At 38.1% G+C, this 20,988-nt stretch overlaps 1 protein-coding gene across 1 annotated transcript in view; it reads left to right on the top strand.

The window, feature by feature from the left end:
• AGBL1 (AGBL carboxypeptidase 1) overlaps positions 1-20,988 on the top strand; it is a 910,143-nt gene that overhangs the window by 101,360 nt on the left and 787,795 nt on the right. The window contains exons 5-9 of the mRNA XM_020963428.2: positions 5,206-5,414; positions 11,028-11,193; positions 12,557-12,624; positions 17,624-17,740; positions 19,646-20,238. Of these exons, the coding sequence (XP_020819087.2) occupies positions 5,206-5,414; positions 11,028-11,193; positions 12,557-12,624; positions 17,624-17,740; positions 19,646-20,238 (1,153 nt within the window). The remainder of the gene's footprint in view (positions 1-5,205; positions 5,415-11,027; positions 11,194-12,556; positions 12,625-17,623; positions 17,741-19,645; positions 20,239-20,988) is intronic.

The raw sequence follows: 20,988 nt of genomic DNA, 5'->3' as shown, positions 1-20,988 counted from the left end.
AGGGCTGGTTACTGAGTCAGGAAGTTGTAGGTTCAAATTCCACTGTCTTATATACTGGTAATGGGACCTAGGGCATGGTACCTAATTTCTAAGGACTATAGACAGCATTCTAGACTATAAGTTGCAGGAACATTGATAGAGAAGTTTCCGTTTTTGGAGTTCCCCATAATAATCAAGTCACTGTTGCTGTTCAGTTGTTTTAATGGTGTCCAACATTTTGTGACCCCATTTGGGGTTTTCTTGGCCAAAAATACTGGAGTGGTTTGCCATTTCCTTCTCCAGCTCATTTCGTAGATGAGGAAACTGAAGTAAGTAGGGTTAAGTGACTTATGGTTAAATGAACCCAGGTTCATACAGGTATTAAGTGTCTGAGGCCAGATTTGAACTCGGGTCTTCTTGACTCTAGGCCAAGCACTCTATCCATTGCACCACTTAGCTGCCAAATCAAATCACAGCTCTGGTTAAAAAAAGTGTTAGCTCATACTGAATCTACAGTGAAGCTTGCAGACAGCTGTGTGACTTTGGGCTAATGTCTCCCTCTGGTCCTTAACTTCTTTGTCTATAAAAATCGAGCATTTTGGACTCCCTGATTTCCAAGGTGTCTTTCCAGTTTTGAATCTATGGGGAAAACCACATCACCACAATCATCACTAATAACCAAATAAAGAATACATTTTTTTTCCTTTTCACATAAACTGCTATTAAATCTGGTCTTTCCCATTCTGAATTTCTATTTTTGATTTTTTTAATTTAATTTATCTTTTTAAAAACTGTCATCTTATAGGTATATATGTAAAGAGATTACATGGAAAAAAGTATAAGGTTTTAGGAAAGGCTTCCTATGGAAGATGGGATTTTAATTAAGACTTGGAGGAAGCCAGAGAAGCCGGTAGGCAGAGACGAGGAGGGAGAGCCTTCCAGACATGGGTGATAGCCAGAGGAAATGCCCAGAGCTGAGAGGCCAATGTCACTGGATCAAAGAGTATGTGGTAGGCAGTTAAGTTGTAGAAAGACTGCAAATATGGGAGAGGGCTAGTTTATGAAGGACTTTGGACTAAATACAGGATTTTGTGCTTGATCCTGGAGGTGATAGGGAATCACCTGAGTTTATTGAATATGTGTGTGTGTGTGTGTGTGTGTGTGTGTGTGTGTGTGTGTGTGTGTGTGTGTGTGACATACTCAGATGTGCTTTGGGAAAATAACTGCGGTGGATAAATGGAGAATAGATTGGAGTGGTGAGAGACTTGATGTAGGCAGACCCACCAGTAGGCTATTGCAATTGTCTGATTGTGAAGTGATGAGGACCTTCACCAGGTTGGTGGCAGTGTCAGAGGAGAGAAGGAGATTTTCAAGAGATTATGCTAAGGTAAAGTTGACAGGCCTTGGCAATAGATTGGATAGAGGGATGACAGATAGTGAAGAGTTGAGGATAACAGCTAAATGGCAAGCCTCAGGAATTGGAAGGATGGTGTCACAATCTGTAGTAATAGGGAAGGTAAGCATCGGGCTTTATAGGGAAAGAATAAGTTCTGTTTTGGACATGTTGAATTAAAGGTGTCTACTGGACATCTAGTTTGGGAGATGCTAGACCAGAGGTCTAGCAGAAAGGCTGGGGCAGGTAGATTTGAGAATCATCAGCATGGTGATGGTAATTAAATGCATGGGAGCTGATGAAATTACTAAATGAAGGAGTTCAGAGGGAAAAGAGAGGTGAGACTAGGACAGAACACTGAAGCACACCTATGATTGAGGTATGCGATCTGGATGAGGATCCAGCAAAGAAGAATGAAAAGAGGTTACATCATCATCATCATCATCAATACCATCATCATCCATTTTTATCTTCTATAAATTTGTGATGTAATAAAATATCAGGCAGGGTGGTGGAGTGGTTAGAGAACTGGCTTTAAGATCAAGAAATCTGAATCTAGATCGTGCCTCTGACTTGGGGTGTGACCCTGGACAAGTCACTTGACATATCAATGTATCAGGAAACTCTTTAAGGCTCTAAGTCAAAGAAAAGATGCTGAGCTTTATTGATAGAGCAAGTTCCTTCACAGGAGCTCTCTATACTGGGTTAAAAAAATGGTGAATGTGCTTGGAAGTTTTAGAAAGAAAAACACTCCCCAAGTTGAATATGCTGACATTATTATTATTACATTACTGTTTCAACAAACAAGACTTATCTAATTGGTAGAGGATATGCCATATGATTAAAGTTTTCATGGTATTAACAATTGTTCAAAAGGTCAGTGGTTTATAAAACTGGACAGGGATTATATCATAAAAACCATTTCATTCAATGTATATGAGAAGTTTTCATGTTGAATTTTCAGCTAATATTGAGCACTTGACATTAAATCAAGACTTTTGGTAATACTGGAGCAGAAGCTCACATAATCATTTATTTTATCAGGAAACAGGAAACCCTCCCATCCCATTCCTTTTGCATCTTCTTTCCCACTTGCCAAATATATCTAGGAATTTTCCCCTTCTTTCTCCCTAGCTGGTGTCTCTGGGCGTGACTCTCACTGTTTTGCTCTGAAGAGATTTCTAATCAAGTTGTGTGGTCCAAGCTGGCTCTTATTACAGAGAAAGTCTGGGCTCTGTTTACAAGTGTTTCTGTGAAAATGGCAAATTGGAATCTAGTTCCTTTAACTGGTTCCCAATTACAGCTCATAAGAAAGAGGACAAGCAAATTAAAATAGTTTATATTTTACAAGTGCCCAAGCCACAGTTATTGTTAGCATTTAGGTGCCCTTGTGCAATCTGGCACTCTGAAGGGAGAAAGCAGAGAACTTCCCTTCACTGTAGTGTTCTGATTCTTCTCTCCTGATGGAGCTGTCCTAACTGAAGGCAGAGCATGAGGAAATGGGATTAGGGCTCAGCACAAGGGATTGAGGCTAAGTATAAGGAAACATTTCCTGACTAAAGAATATTTACCATTCAATGTGTTTTTGAGAGAGTGAGGTTGTGGATTTGCTTTCCCAAGAGATCTTTAAAAATAGGACAGACTTTTTCGAAATAGGATAAGCCTCTCTTCTGTCTGGCACGACTTAACCTTCGTGTGTGTGTGTGTGTGTGTGTATGTGTGTGAGTAGTAGTAGTAATAGTAGTAGGAGTAGTAGTAGTAGGAGGAGGAGGAGGAGGAGTAGTAGTAGATGACTCTTGAAGCCCTCTTTCCTTTCTGGAATTCTGCATACCAATGGCAAATTGAACAATTCTGAGAGCATGTTGGGCCTTCACCATTTTTGCTCAGCTTCTCAATGGGCTGAATTTTTCCATCTATAACTCAGAAGAATTAACTTCTTTTTTTTTTTTGCATACAGTAGTTGTTTAAGAATTAACTTCTGAGACTGGAAGGCTATTAATAGGGACATCAAGGCAATCTACCCTAGCTTTACTGAACTCTTAGAAAGAATAAATGGAGACAGAAGAAGAATTGGGTGTGTTGAAGGGTTAGCCCCTTATATAGAGAGAATGTGTATTTGTAGGTGTTGAGGGACAGGGGAGGGGATAAGAGAAGGGTGAAGAAAGAGCCACTTTTCACTGGGTTATTTATTTCCCTTTCTGATTTCACAGAAGTGAACCTCCAAATAGCACATCAGTGACAGGGACTGAACCTATGATTTTATTTGTTATAGGGAATAAAAATACCCAGAAATTTACCTTGAATTATTGTACATATTTATTTTAATTTTGTGCCGATACTTTATACATGTATACTAGAAATGAACGTAAATAAGCTCATTTGGGGAAGGACCACATTTTGGCCTTTTTTTTTTATCAACAATGCCTATCAGTGCATATAGTAAGGGCTTAATAGTTGCTTGCTGGTTGATTGATAGACACTAAGAATCAATTCACAAGCATTTATTAAACCCCTTTTTTATTCTAGGTACAGGGATAGGTGCTGAGAAAACACATGCAATGAATAAAAAATTCTCACTTACAAAAGGGTTTACATTATGATGGAGAAAGTAAGTACATTTATACATACTATATATATATATATATATATATATATATATATATATATATATATTACACATATATATGTATCAATAGAGAGAGAAAGGAATGGTGGCTTGCCCTCCCAAAAAAAAATATGTAGTGAGGTTCCATGTGTGGTGGGGATTCTGTCATTGTGTGTGGTTTAAAGGGAGGCAGAATAGACATCTCCAGCCTCTTCTCTCTCCTTTGTTCAAGGGAGACTTTCATTCCTGCCAGGAGTGGAAACAAGAGATTTGGGGCCAGAGGCTACCCCTCTGCTTTCCTTAGAGAGAGGCAGGTACCAAGCTAGAAGTGTATTTATCTGTTCCCTTAAATAGCATTCATCTAGGGGCTATGATTAGGTTCCATCAAACTTTAGATTGCTTTATCATGTCTGGGGGGGAAGGAAGTCACCAAGCTCTACATCCAAGGCTTGACCTCTTTCCCGCTGAAGACCAGTCCCGCAATGAACACACATACAGTATAGCAAAGAAACTCATTTACCCAAATTGCAGCAAAGCAAAAATCAAAGAATATATACAAAGGAGAATATATACCAGAGAACATAGCATGAAGGGGCTCTCCCATGGGAAGCAAGATATCTCAGCTCCACCAAGACAGAGTGTCCTGGATCTCACACCAAGGGAAAACTCTCCAAAGTCTCTACAGTAGCAAGTCTCTAGGGGAACATGATGAAGACTACCTGTTCCTCTCATGTCTTCCCAGAGTCTTTTCTTTCAGCAAGCTGAAGTAGGGTTGGTTTCTCCTCTCTTCTCTTTTGAAGCTGGAAGCCAAGTCAGTGCTATGCTTGAAGAAGACTGACTTGGGGAGTCTCAAAGGTGGACTGGCTGAGAACTGAAGCTCTTGCCTCTTGCCAGCTGCACCTCATCCTTCATGTAGGGTGGGGCTTCCATCTCCACCAATAAGGAGAGAATCCCATATAAATGGACTTTGGGATAGGGGTTACATATATGTTAAAAATAAATACACACTATTTTGATGCTAAGCATGATCTGAGAATGTCAAATTAAAGGATCTTAGTAGAGCCCTGTGCCTTGAAACCTGTAGAATATGGCTTTTTTTTTTTTTTGTCTGTAGGACATATCACTGCCCTGGGAGAAAGTAGCCTCTCTTCTGAATGCCTATGTGTTAGTTAGCAGCTCTGGTGCAGAGGAGCGTATAACTGATAGAGCCCTCTCTTGTTGATTTCAGAGTCGAACAGCAGAAGGGCTGTGAATAGAGGTTATCTCAATGGATTACTCAGATTACACCAGGACTGGCAAAGCCATGATACCTCCAATGACTTCATCCAGATCCGAAGGTCTCTCCTGCTCTGCCTCAAACACATCACCAACATCCAGTCTGGCAGAGAAGTCTTCCTTGGGGCCCAGGGAATGGAGATCCTCTTTACTACCACTCAGGTAAATAAGGCAAAATGAGCTGTTTACATAATGACTTATGGTTCCAGAGTGGTTTACATATATCAGCTCATGTAAATCTTACAACAGTTATGTGAAGTGTATAATACAGAGATTATTATCTTCATTTTGCAAGTGAGAAAACTGATCAGTTCTTTGGTATTAAGGGATGAGCACTGCAGTCAGTGTCAGAGGACCTGAGTTCAAGTCCTGAATTTGTAATCCATTATCTGCGTGACTTCAGGCACGTCGTTCAACCCCCTAGGGGCCTCATATTCCTCATCTGAAAAAGGAAGGAGTTAGACTGGATGCTTTTTCAGGTTCCTTCCACCTCTATGATGTTTGTGGAAGTTAAATGTCCTGCCCAACAATCACATAGCTAAGTTTTAAACCTTGATCGGTGGTTTTTGGACCTCTTAAATATTTTCAGCCTGTTGTTCATATCTTCTCTGGACATAACATGTAGCAAAAAAAAAAGCTTGTTTTGCTTCACTTATGTTTCCTAATTAGTCAGTCTTTCCACATCCCTTATCAATTTGTTTGCTCTTCTCTAGGGGCCCTTCACTCCCTTCACTTTATTTTTGCGTGTATACACCCACGATTATGAAGTAGCTAAAGAGAGTACTATCTTCCAAACATAGACTCTTCTGGGAATTCTCCCTTCAAAAATCCACCTTTACAGTAATATAATACTAAAACCATAAATAATTCTCTGCCTGCTATTGCTTCTTTGTTTTATCAATCACTACTGCTACCATAATTTCCCTCTGTCGCATGATTGCTGTATTTTACATTATGTTTCACTTGATGAAGTAGTCCTTTGGTTTTTTGCAGGCCTCCTTGCATTTTGTTAGTGTGTGGCGTCCCAAGGTTCTAACTACTCCAGTCCCCCATGGAATATTTTCATCGTTGTTGATGACTAACAGCTTGTGGGTTTCTTTGGTCTGCCTACTTCAGCTGCATGCTGTTTATTCTGTTGGATCATCTATGTTCACTGTCAGAAAACAATCAAAGGTGAAAGAAAGGAAATAGATACAGAATCTAAAATTGTGCACATGTGATTCTGAGAAAATTGGGGGCAGATAAAGATGGAATCAAGATGAGGACAAAGGATGGAGAGAAGGTCAGTAGAAGATGGAAAAAGATTCATCCTTTAGGACAGTCCCTTAGGAACATGATCTCTGGCCATTCAATTAAGCTAATTTACTCAGAAATCCCTCCCTGCCTTTTTGGTTATGATATGGAACAGAGGCAGAGTTTGAACAAGGGCTGCGTTACATTAGCACTCTCTAGTAGCAAGAACCTGGTTTTGACAAGTTTCCCCAGTCCTGTGTCATAGCCATGGTTGATATGGCTTCGAACTCAAGCCTAGTGGGTACCTCCCACAAAGTGCAAATGTTGGGGTCACCTCTGGTGAAAAAAAAACAGGATATGGTACACTATACAACTTCTATCTAGAACCACATGTGAGAAGTGAAAACACTAATCTCTTCAAAGCTGAGACAGAATAAAAATGATATCTTTATTTATTGGTGAAATAAAAATGACAGCTTTAAAGGGGTGTGTGTGTGTGTGTGTGTGTGTGTGTGTGTGTGTGTGTGTTGAATAATATACCACAGGAGAACTATCAAAAGGGACACTGTGAAGGTTGATAGGTCTGACATCTGACATCCTCTCACTCCTTGACAATGACACTTTTCTATTTAAAGAGATGCTTCTCCTGGATAGAAATTAAACTTTCTCTACTCCAGTGTTAGAGATATAGCAAGCACTGAAGGGCCCCATGCTACTGTGGCCTGACAATTATATAACAAAAGGTTATGGATATGCTCACATACATGATGCTATTCTACCAGACTGGTCAGGACATAGTCCAGAGAGAGTGATGACACCATCTGGTTAATTGAATTGTATTTATATGAAGACTGTTGGCATTGTTGAGGGTATAATAACTATAGGCCTTAGTGTGACTGAAAAATTCAAAGGGTCACTTATGTATATATGAAGTCTCTCACCTCTGGTTTCCAAGCTGTGACTATTACTATCAAAGTCCATCACTTTGGATGACCTTGCTTCATTATTTCTAGGTGGTACATTCTCACTTGGATAAAATAGGCCAGTGGTGTCAAATTCAATAGAAACTAGGGCCACTAAATCATATGTAAAGATCCCTAAAGGCCATATATTGACTTAGAAAACCACTTATTAACATTTTCTGTGTTCAATTATATTTTTAATTATTTTGTAAAATATCTCCCAGTTACATTTTCATCTGCTTTGGGCCATTTGGGAGTGTTGCTGCAGGCTGCATGTTTGGCACCATGGAAATAGACTGTAGTATAAAGAAAAATACCAAATGTATTTTTGCAGCCTAGGATTTCAGTTAGACTTTTGGAGTTCATGGGCATGAAAAGAAGATGGAGAAAGGTTTGATTTATAAAATTGCTTTGTGATAAATTATATTAGGGCATCTAGAAGAAAAGCAGGAGGGAAACGCTACTAGGATGTGGTTGAGTCACTGTTCTGGGGAAAGGGGTTGAAGTTAAAATTAGAAAGTAGTTTAAATAGTCAGAAAGAAGATTCCTCATTCTGAACAAATATCTCTAACAAGACCCAAAGAAAAAGCTATAAATTGTAGTAAATTCTTATAAATCACTGCTATTGTTGTTTCTCTAGAGGACATAATGGAGAGGATGTAGCCTATTCATTATTTCATTGAGCAACATGTATACAGAGCAGTAATCTTTTAAATAAGATCAAGTTCTAGTGTGAGGATTATATATCTGCTACAGCCATGGTGATGGCCAGTAACTAGATGGCATAGTCCCACTTAGCCTGTTTCCTCACCCATACCATGAGGAAGTTGGACTACATGACCTCTAAGGCTGCTTTCAAATCTAAAATTAAGATCATATAATCCAACTATGATAGATGATCTCTAAGGTAGGTCTGAAATCCTCTAATTATGAAATAGTTGCTTTCCTATTTCCTAAACAGGTATGTCCTAAGTACCTGTGGAGTATTTAGAATATTTGATTAGCAATTGGCACAACCCCTTTAATAATTTATGTAAACATAAGCAGTCCTTTCTTGGCTTCAGTACAAAGGTGTTAAAAGTAAATATAATTACCAGCAAAACTTGATCTAATTACCTACTTCTTTCCTCCTCTTCTGTGTACCAGTTACTACCTTACACTTTCCTGGCAGTAAGGTTCTAAGTAATTTCTACCCTCATTGTCAATGAATTCATTCAATGAATACTTATTGAGTGTCTACTAATATGCAAGTCACTAGGCTAGGCTGTGGGGAGGGAAAGCTAAAAAAATCAGTAAAACATGGTCCATACCCTCAAGCAGACTACAATTTAGGAAGAACAAAACAAAATAAAACAAATGACCACAAACCAGTTCAAGTATATAGGTGTTAAAAGTAAAGCATGTCCTTAATAAAATTTTGTTGAATCGAAAGAAAACATTCATATCAGAGGAAATATAACCACTATCCTCATTATTAAAGAGTTTTGTAAAAATAGCTGTATATATATATATATATATAAATATACATATATATATACATATATATGTGTGTATATATATACATATATACATATATGTGTGTGCATATATATATACATATATATACATATATATGTGTGTATATATATATATATACATATATATATATATATATATATATATATATATATATATACAAACACACACACACACACACACACATACATATATGCTCTGTTTATTGTACAAAGGTTTTGCCATACTTCCTTTCCATACTCTGTGCTTGAATTGGATAGGCCCTCAGCAGTCCTTGGATTGATTGAAAAACTTCATTACAGGTGGCAGCTAGGTGGTGCAGTGGATAGAGCTCCAGTCTTGGAGTCAGGAAGACCTGAGTTCAAATCTGGCCTCAGAGACTTGACACTAGCTGTATGACCCTAGGCAAAAAAAAAAAAAAAGAAAGAAAGAAAAACTTCATTATGCTTTGTTGATGTTGTTCAAGTAGTTCCTTTGCAGTTTATTATATAATTTAAGAAGTCTCTCATAAATGTCCCTTGAAATGTACCTTGAAGCTTTCATGAGGACTCCTGTTATAGAATCTTATAGCATCAGCCTAGTGGGTTTCTGGGAGTTGCTAGAGAATCCAAACTCACTGAATCTCGAGAACACTTTTCTTAGAGGGGTGAATTCTGAGTCAGACCAGGTCCCAAGATCCTGAAAGCATTTTACAGTATGCTTTTTATTAAACAACTGAAGATATTTGACCCATCTTGGAGATGCAAACAACAGTGTACTGTTCATCCCACCCATTTACCACTGAGAGAGCTTCCTGCTATTTGCCCCAAGGCTGTTGAAATAGGACATCTGGTTTATTCCATTTTGTTTCACTAATATTCTTCATTGGAATAAAATGTTATGGTTTTGTAAGTGGTTGGACTCTTCCCTCCCCTTCTAACCACTCAGCCCTCAACTCCTTTCATATTTCAGAATCTTTTGGGCAGCAGAGGTAGTATCTAGAATTCAATCCACTTTCTTCTGTGTGCTGATTAGTTTTTGTGGAGATGTAGTACAGTTATATTATGTGACAGCACTATACATAGATTTTCAGATGTCATTTCAGGAATTATGGAGAAGACATCACCCTGCTTTGATCCTTTTGGCAGCAGACTAGGTATGAACTAATTCAACCAATGTTTACTGAGTACCTATTATGTGTAAGGCACTATTCTTGGCACGTCAGTGATGCTATGAAGTTGATAAGTTGAATAAATCATAGTCCCCACCTTCAAGGAGTTAACAGTTTGAAAGAGGAAATAAGAAAGATATATAAATAACTATAAAATAAGAAAAAAAATACCACAAGAGAGGTATAAACAAAAGCTACAAGTGTTCAGAAAATTGAGACATCAGGATCAGGGAAGACTTCATAGAAGAGGTGACATATAAGCATGACCTTGAATGATGATAGGATTTTGATAGAAGTGGAAAGGAGACATTTAGAATAGAAGAAATAGTGTGAGCAAAGGTGTGGAAGCAGGAAATCTCACGTTTTATATGGAGAGTAATGAGTGTAATGGAGTTGTGTTACTTGACTGCAGCACAGATGTGTATTTGTAGAGAAATACTTTTCCTTTGTTCAATCTTCCAAACAAATTTTCTTTGCCCTGCAAAAAGATTCATTAGAATCAACATATTAGGCTTTGAAAAAAAGTATTTTATTTATTTTGGGTTTTTTTTTTTGCTTTTGCTTGTTTTTAACTTCCTAATTTACCTTTTATCTTTATATGCCATTTTCTTGTTCTTCTTTGATCAAGTGTCAGGTGAAAAAAACAGTAATAATTTTACCAAATCATCTACTTATTCCCAAAGGGGACAGGGCTGTCATCCCCCACTCTCTGGATGACCAAAATCTTACTAGAACAAATTTTTATTAATAATACAGAAAAAAACAAAAAGAATAGAGATGCAGCTATACAACAGTTTATTTTCCATATTTATATTGTGTTTCAAATGTGCAAGACTTTCAGCAGAGTGCTTTCATAATCATTGGAACCCTACTGACAGGGAGCTCTCTAATCAATATGACATTGCTTTTATCTAGAAATACCTGGGTAATCAAAGCATGGATGCCATCATCTCAATAGTAATTCAGATCCTGAGGAAATGCTACCCCAAATGCTCATTGCCCTTGGCTACAGCGAGTAGCTACTATTCCTTTTCTGTTCCTGGGAACATGAGCTCTGGACCACCATGTACTATAAACAAAGGTAAGTTAAATGGACAATGATGATCTTCAAATTTTCCTGTGTGTTAATATCTTTCTCCTATAAAAGTACAAATGCTCTCTGGTCCAGGGAGATAGAGCTGAAGGCTGGAACATGTAACTCTTCATTGGTCAAGATAATTTGGTCCATAGGCAAAGTAAAGACAGTTCTGGGACTATTAATTTGAAAAAGCATTTTTAATGGATATGTCATCTCATTTTTGTGGGCCCTTTTCCTTTTGCTCACTGGTGCAGACCAAAAATCATCTGAAACTCTTCTACATTTTGGGTTAAAATTCAAAGCTCTTTTGAGTTTTCTTTATTAGTTACTATTTTTCTGCTTACTTAGAAAGGTCATAAAAATCTCAGGTATACCCAAGAATATGGATTTGTACACAGCCATTTGAGCTGGTTTAAAATCTCTTCTGACTTCTCTGATAGAATACCTTACAATGCTGTTTTGTAGTGACATTAAATCACCCAAAAGGTTAACTTGAAGTCGACTTTCTAGGTGAGTATGATTTGTCTTCCGAGAGATTAGTCTTTTTACCATATATGATTCCATTAGACAATTTCTAACTTAATTGTTAGAAAATTCCAGTGACTCTTTTCCCTATTCCAACTTTCATGGAACTCCTTTATCTTAGATTATTTTAGACACAGTTTACCTGTATCCTGTCTGCTGACTTACTCATTCTTTTCATCTGTAAAATGAGGAAGCTGGACTAAGTGACTTTTAAGAGACTTTCCTGCTTTAACATTTCATAGTTTGGTTTCCCAAGTACTTCTAAGATTTTGAGAATATTCCATAGTTTTGCTCTCTAGTATCGAGAGTTGGAGGGGACCTTAAAGGTCATCTAGTCCAACTCTCTCATTTTATAGATTAGGAAAATGGGGTCCAGGATGGCTAATAATTTACCCAAGGTCATGCAGGTGATAAAAGGCACAGCCAGGGATTAAACTTGGTCATGTGATTCAAATGGAACAATCATACATTGCAAAGGGACATGACTGTTAGTGTACAGAGGCCTTGATGTGAGAGTGCCAAAAAGAATACTGGGAAAGGGCTAGCCCTGCCTCATACCTTCTTCCCAGACAATGACATGGAGATTTTCTCTTTTCTTCTCTTGGATTTGTACTTTGTTGAATAGCTGGTTAAAGGCCCTGTTTTCAGGTTGCTGAATGCACCTACTTGTGCATAAACAAATAAGGGTCAGTGCAGTTGCTGGGACATAAATGGGTGACTGCAGACTTATAGAAAGATTGCTTAATTATGTGAGGAAAGAATGCTAACTGACATTCTATGAAAGTCAAAATCCAGAGGGAGATGAAAAATCATTTACCCATTTTACTTCTTCCCTCTGCAGATGATTTTGAAGAGGATGGTGAGGAAGAGGAGGATGAAGACTCAGATTCTGAAGAAACAAAGGAAGAAGTAAGTATACTGATCTCTGGTTTGAACAATTATCTTTTTGTTTCTTGCATGTCTTTGCAAGAAAAATCGGATTTCTGCTTATCCAAGTCACCGGCTGTATCACAGACGGTAGCTTAGTGCTATTGGCTAAACCTAAGCATCATTGGTATTTTTCAAATACCTTGAAATGCCTGGTGAAATGTCACAATGGAAAAACAAAAGCCATCCAACATGATGGTACCAATGTTTTATCAGACTAAAGAACAAGGGCTTGAGTCTCCAGTATGTCCTTTAGTATGGCATAGTTTTTAAACTAATTTTGCTAACATTTAGTTTTGCACTAACATTTAACGCATTGCATGTTAAATGAATATATGCAACATAAGCAAAGAAGACAGAGGTGAAATCAACTTGGCCCTCAGTGTTACTCTTTTCTGACAGTGTGTCCATTGTTCTTAAATACGCCATTCTGCTTTATCATCTACCCTCTATTATCCCACAGTGGACTACCTGTAGATTTGGCAACTTGGAAGGTACAAGGTACAATTGTTTTTCATTTTTCAACTCAGGGAATGGACTCAGGCAAATTCCCTACATTTAATCTGCCTTAATAGTATCACCTACAAAATGAAGAAATGAAGCAAGTACTGCCTCTTGAAATTCTTCAGGAGGAAAACCTGATGAAATCCTTGCAAGGAACTTTTCCATAAGTTCTGTATAAATGTATCATAACCATCACTCTCCTGACTAACACTTGTGGCAGACGTCTAGATGAATGCCTCTGTGCAATGACACTAGGTTTAAACTGCTATTGACACCCCTCTATTCTCAGGGTTTTGTTGATAAATAGAATCATTTCTGAAGTCATCAGGAGCAAATTGGTTCTTTACTGCGGTTTGGCGGTGCATGCCAATGGAGTATGTGCTGAATTATTTGAATAACACTGGGCTGCAGCAGCCATTCATCAATGCCACTCCCTGCCTTGCCTTCTGCTTGCTCTTTGGGAAGTGAATGCTTGACACTGGGTGTCATTCCCCTCTTGTATCTGATGTGGAGGGACAAGTAGTGCATCAATGCATGACTACGTTCTGCATAGTGGATGTTTCAGATGGTATCCTGAGTTCCTGCTTTGCAGATAACTGCAGGGGAAACAAACAAACAAAAAAATAAACAAAAACCAGCTGGGAAATAAGCACAAGACAAATTGGTGCAGGGACTACAAGCTATTCATCAACATGTGCCAAGCAAAATAGCAGATGAGATTTCTATGCATGAGCATGACCACCAGAGAAATGAGAGTTTTTGTAGTTGTTTGCCTCTGTGTCATAACCCCCTACGAAACTGTAAACTTCACAAGGCCAGAAACTGTATCTTATCTTTAACTTTGTTTCTCCCTTAAGTGACTTGCACAGTTCTCTGCATACAGAATAGATGTTTAATTTGCTTGATGAATGAATGAAAGAATGCCAGAAATCAGAGCTAAATTTATTCTGGGGTGGGGTATATCCAGATAAGGCAGTGGGCCAGAAGACTAGAGATTTTTCTCAGTGGAACCAAGCTTCACGTCCTTGGAGGTGACTGTGGGAAGTATGGACTGCACAACAAGGAGCCAAGAAAACTTTAATTCTGATTACAGCAATAAACCTGGCTCTTCATGTGGCCGCTCTGTGTCTTGGCTTCATCATATCTTGGAAAGCTGTGATAATCATTTTGATCTGCTTTCCTTGGGAAGGATAAATAGCCTATATCTGTGTAGTGCTTTGAAAATGGAAAGTCAAGTAGTGCACTCAGAAAGTACACATGGTCTAGGAATGTGATTGAGTACCTTATGGTGTGTGCAGGATGGCTACAGTACCATGTTGGGAGCCAAGGTCTTAAGGAGACAGAAATACAGACAGAAATTGTATTTGTTTCTCTCCTATCTGCCCTCTCTGAACGTGTGCATGTGACAGCAGGTGCTGTTTAGTATCAAGATTAGTCATAATGCCAACACATTGGTAGCTGAGGTAGGCATGGTCTGAGACAATTATTTATTGCTAATCCTCATTTTACAAATTGTTTTAAATTATTTATTTTAGGAAAAAAGTAGTGATCTGTTTTTTCATTTCGTGTAAAATTGGCTCTCGTGGATTTATTTGGAAATTCAGGTCCAATCCTAAACTTCCTTTCCTAAAAAAATATTACAAGCTGCTTTCACCTTCAATTTTAAACTCTTTGTCCCTCCACAAGGTATTTCCTAAAGTTGAAACTTTCTTTTTATTGACTAAACCATCTGAGATAATATGTAGAAAATGCTTTGCAAACTATAAAACACTATAGAAAGTAATTTTTTTTTCATTTATATACATCAGCTTGTTGGGGTCGACTAGATATCTACTTCAGGGTTGTCCAACCTAGGTTTAGAATTTCAAGGAATATAGATAAATTTTCCCACTAGTTCAGGGTATTAACTACAGTGTTCATAAAAAAAAAACATATACAAATCATGCAGATACATTCACTCATACATGAAGAGTATAAGAATTTAAGTACAACACTGATGAACCACAATTCCAGAGGACTCATAATGAAACAAGCTATCTACCTTGAGATAGAGAACTAATAGACTGAGCATACATTGAAACATATTTTCTTTCTTTTTTTTTTTGCCAACATGGATATTTTGGAAATTTGTTTTACATGATTATATATATTTGTAAATTTTTTTGCCTCCTCAATGGGTGAATGGAGGGAGGAGGAAGGAAGATGATTTGGAACTGAAAATAAAATGCAATTGAATGAAGAAAAGAGTATAAGTATACAACCTTGGTCTACTTTGTTGCCACCTGCAGGATGCCTATCTTTTATCCAGGAAAATGAGGCTATCTATATAACTGCACCTGGATTTACCACTGTCTAGTTCCCAGATTCTAGAGGTTGAAAGATTTTGTATCAAGTCAAGCAAAGAAAGTGAGAGCAGTTTACGAATGCATTAATGCAGAGTAGGTCAATTTAAGTTAAACACGGGGTGGAGCTCATGGATCTTTAGCAGTCACTCTGGCTGTTTTTACTGTCATGTCTTCCTCTCCTGGGTGAAAAGAACTTGGTCCGTCCAATCTGCCCCTTGGGTCTTCATTCAGAGGCTCTAGGCATCACATTCTACACACTTTTGAATTTTATTTCCTTTTTTCTTTATTTGAACAACTAACCCTCTTGGAATTGATCAATATATATCAGTTTCCTTTCTGGAGGCAACCCTCTATTATTCTGGGTCAGTCTGACAGGAGCTCAGTGTAACTTTGAGTCAGTCTGACTATTCCTCTTCAGATTCTTATCAACACCTTCTGATTCTTTATCTATTAGGGAGAGAAAGAGGAAGAGGGAGAGGGAGAGGGAGAGGGACAGAGAGAGGAAAGTCTTTCCTCACTGAGCTATCATCAACACATCAATATGACAAAATAGTTTATATTCTAGAAGCAGCTAGGTGGCCCAGCAGATAGAGTGCTAGGCTTAGAGTCAGGAAGAAATGAGTTCAAGTGCTCAATTAGTTTTGTAATACTAGTCAAGTCACTTATTTTCTGTATCAGTTTCATTATCTGTAAAATGGGGAGAATAATAGCACTTACCTTCCAAAGTTGTTGTAAGGATCAAATGATATAATATTTGTAAAGAGTATCTGGCATATAGTAAATGCTTAATAAATCTTTCCTTCCTTCCTTCCCCCTCTTCCTTCCTCCCTCCCTTCCTCCTTCTTTTATCTTTCCCTTCTTCTCTCCCTTCCTCCATGTGTTTCTTGCTTTCTCCCATCCTTCCCACTCACCTTCTGAGAATGTGTCCATAGGCTTCACTATTCTGCCAAAGGTGTCCTTGACACACCCAAAAAGGTTAAGAACCACTACCTAGCCACTTGTCCATAAAGTCATCTTTAAGGAGGGTAGGGGAGAATAGCATAGACTAATAAGCTTTGCAGTGGATACAGATAATTTTCACAGATGAAGAAACTGAGGTCCAGACAGATTGTCATTTAGCCAAAGCCAAAAAGGTATTAATTAAGGTGGCAAAGCCAGTCTACAAAGTATCCCATTATACCATGCTTCTGTTAAGTCTTTACTATGTCCATCTCCTTGTCCACAAAATTATCTTTGGGAAAACCTCATAGTGGTCTACATAAAATTTACTAGGAAAAAGAAAAAAAGAAAAAAAAAGTCAAGTAGATTAGGAAGGGAGAGAAGATAGTAGGGGAAAGGCAAAAGGTACTGATTTTCTCATCCTATCCCAAAATATTAGTTTTGCCCATTTCTTAGATTTAGAGGTATATATTAGACCCCAAAGATTCCCTTTTTCTTTTTCCTTTACTTTCTTTTCCCCATTTACTTACTTATTTTAACATTCATATTTTAAAATTTTGAGTTTCAAATTATCTCCCTCCCTCTAGCCACTACCTTACCCGTTGAGAAGGATTTCCTTTTTTCTTGTTAATTAATCAAAAATACAGCTCTTCACTTTATATTATTATTTTCCTGCTCACCTTTGATTAAATATATAATGGGAAATTTGATCTAAGAATATTAGAAACATAAAAAGGATCCTGGGGCTAGCCCCCATTGTAATTAAAGGATTAGAGATAAAACATTTATGAGGGAAAATGCAAGGTTTCGTATCACTGAAGAGTACAGGCCTTAGATTTAGTGGGACCTAATTCAAATGTTACTCCAGACACTTACTAGCTGTGTGACCTTGGGCAAGTAACTCAACTCTGTTTGCCTCAGTTTCCTCATCTATAAAATGAGCTGGGTAAGGAAATGGCAAACCACTCTAGTATCTTTGCCAAGAAAACCCCAAAATGGGGTCGTGGAGAATTGAACAGAACTGAAACAGCTCAACAATAAAACGGTCCTACTAGGGCTAGGAATAGTGAAAAGATATAATCTTACACTTTCCAGCATTAGAATTTTTCAATTGTCAAAAATATTTAAGTAGTTTGTAACAGTACCTATACTGGTGGTCTCCTTGATTGTGCCTTCTGCATTTACTTTTAAAGGATGATGACTTGGAAACAGATTTGAAAAAGCTTACCTCAAAACCAGTGCTCGGCTGGACAGAAGAGGAGCTGAAACAGTATGAGGCAATGTGTCTTGAACTCTCCCATAATTTCCAGGTATGTTTATGTCAGTGGTGGGGTGTGGTGGGAGGAGCATTACTTGCTGTGTCATTGCATGCCTGTGATATATCATAATATAGAGAGCACTGGAGGCTACACAGAGGTTCCAGATGGGGATTATTGATTATCATTAGCAATCTGTTTCTTGGATTCGTAGCATCTTATTGAGCTAAAGCCAGGTGGCAAATGGAAATTCTGGAAAGATCAATTTTAAAAGATAGAAAGATTACGAATATGAAAGCCCTTCTGAATATGGAGAATAGAAACAAGCTCCCACAATTCCTTTAGCCACTGGAAGTACAACTGATCGTTTATAAGGTGTGTGTGTAGGGGTCTTAATCCTATAATCAAAATAACAAAAGTTCTGGGTAAATCAGTCATTGAATTTGGATGTTTCCTTGAGGTCCCATTTATCTGTTTGTTCTGGAAAACTCTTGCAAGACCATTGTCGGTAATTCATGGCAGTAGTTCCATCATTTTATAAGTTCTTCTATGAAATTCCATCATGATTATTGACTTCCATCCCTGCCTTCCAATTCTTATCAATGTAGAGTGGGTCACTTAATGCCAGGAACTGGTCCAGTATGGAATCTTTCCATCTCATCCTGAACATATTTTGGCCAGTACATGGAACTTCAGTTGCCAACTCAGCCCTGACTGGATGGAGGAGTGCTCCCAGCCCAAGAATTTAAGCCATTCCCTAAAGTTATTAGAGATTTTATGGGACTTTATTTTTGACCTATTAACTACCACAGTCAGCTACAACATCCCTAAGTACCATATACCTTTTCTCACAGTGGCCACTAAAGCAGCAATATACTAGGAGATGTGATTGGAATTGGAGAAAATTGGAAATGAAGTAGGGATAGCAGTGTGATATATGAAAGCAGTTATCTCCACCCACCCTACTTAAGGCTACTTTCTCCTTAACTAAGTGTTAGAGCATGTGGTTTTTCCCTGTTCTTAGTCATAGAGTGATCCTTTAGATATCCCAGCTTAATTCATGAATTTAGTCCAGACCCTAAGAGTTGATTAAGTTCCTTGCTAATGCCCAGATTTCAACATATTTCATTTTTTTAGGTCATTTAGCAGAGCATTTACAGTTACTTGTTGATTGGCCAGAAGAAGATCTGAAACAATATGAAATACTATGTTTTGAACCTTCTTATCATTTGCCTAAAACTTTTCGAAGATCTCTGCCATGTCCAATACCCTGAAGATGATGATGTAGTTAACGAATTACATTATTTTCTTTTCCTTTGGCATGTTTCCTTATCTGAAGATATGCAAAAGATGCATGATTTGCCAACTTAAGGAGCTCCCAGAGTAGTGGTGGTGCTAGTAGTGATGGTGGTGGTGATGATGGTGGTAGGTGGAGTTGGAAAAGAAAACCTCTGAGGTCTTTTCTGTCTCTTGAGCTATGTTTGGGGAACTTCCCTCTAAAACTAAAGATTACAGTTCATGTATGACTTGCTAGAAATGTCTTAAGGGACTAATTGAAGCACTTAGAGGTTAAATGAGTTGTTCAGAGTCATGCAGATAGCATATGGGAGATGTGGGATTTCAACCCAGGCCATCCCTCCCTTCTAAGGATGCCTTGTAGTTACATTATATGTATCAGGTATATTATTTTTCCTATATGTTATTAATTATAACATGTATACATATGTATGTACATAGCTATTCACATGTTCTCTTCTCAATCAGAATATGAGCTGCTTAAGAGCAGGGGCTTTTTTTCCCTTTTCTTTATATTACCGGTGCTTATGAAAATATCTGGCACATACTTAATAAATGTATGTTGATTGATTCTGATTCTAAGCCCTGTCTTCTATCTACTATGTTAAGCTGCCTCTATAATAAGGAATAATAACATAGACTCTTCTTTATTTAAATCTGAAGGAACTTAATTCCAAGTCTGGAGATGGGCTGAGCTCTGAAGAGGACCTAGGAATCCCTCAGTGCACCTACTTTTGCAATATTCCTACTGAAACATCCTCAAAGAGGCATTGTCAAGAGAGGGACCAAAGCCCCCGGGGGCTAGAAACAGGGGATACAAATTTCCAGGACCCTCCTCTGAAGCAGATGAAGATAATGAAGTCCACTGGGGCTATAACTTATGAAATGGCTCCTGGCAAAATAGGTCCATATTTATTATCAAATGATCAAGAAGAAGATTCCTCCAGAAGGGAATCACCAAATACCCAGGCATCCTTTAAAGAGCCTCCCTGGGGTACAGAAGTGTGTTCCTGTCAAAATAAGAATACTTTCCTTTCCAGCTCCATCAGGATTGATGAAACCTCAGAAACTATGTCTAATGTGCTGGAGAGGCATCCCATGGATATTCCCTTCCACAATCCCTATACTTATATAGTCAAAGCTGAAGGAACCAAATCTGTGCCGGACTTCAAGGTGTTAGCATTTCCAGATGTCTGGGGTCACCACTCACCACCCTTTTCCCAGCCCATGTTGGAACGTAAATGTGGAATTCAAAGGTAATGTTACTTCTGTTGTTGTTGTTTTTACCTAGTTATTTTGGGGACCTTCTGAATAAAATTCACATGCTATGCATTTATGGGACAGTACTACTTCTTGTAGTGCTAATGTTTCTGCTTAAGGGATAGAATTAAGAAATCAGAAATATTGCTGAAATCTTGGGGTCTAATTTCTCTTTCACTTCAACCTGCTGTACCAACATCCAGATAATCCTAATCAATGGAGAATTCCTTCTCTTCTCCACACCCGCCAATGCCATCTGTATAATGTTAATACTCAGAAGTGACATTTCTGACTTTGGGGAGAAATCTGCAAATTCTTTAAGTGGCCAAGGGAGTGGCACCATGGAGATGCAGTAATGGTAATGGTAATAGACCAATAAATCATTAAGCTTTTTTGACCACCTGATGACATGGCTAGTTCTTTCTTACTAACTCCATTGGCTGGCTGTATTGTCTGTCATAGAAGTGGATACAGTGAGTCATGTGTACATAGAAGCTGCTATGAAGTTCCCTGATGGGGAAATATGGATTGGGTGGGTAAAACAGTGGTGACAAGCAGAAAAAGCAATTGATCTAGAGATCATTTGCCATAGAATCACAGGCATAAAGCTGGAAGTGATCTTAGAGGATCTCAAGTTACCTAATCTTGGAAACTGAGACTTAGAAGGGACCATTTCAGCCATCTAGTCCAACTCCCATGAAAAAGAAATCCCTAGTTTAAAATATTTAACAAACGGTCATCTGATT

The sequence above is a fragment of the Phascolarctos cinereus genome, unplaced genomic scaffold (genome assembly GCF_003287225.1).
Source record: "Phascolarctos cinereus isolate Bilbo 61053 unplaced genomic scaffold, phaCin_HiC Scaffold_3;HRSCAF=262, whole genome shotgun sequence".
Lineage (NCBI taxonomy): Eukaryota > Metazoa > Chordata > Mammalia > Diprotodontia > Phascolarctidae > Phascolarctos > Phascolarctos cinereus.
The sequence above is the reverse complement of the archived record's forward strand: the minus strand, read 5'-3'. Positions and strand labels throughout refer to the sequence as shown.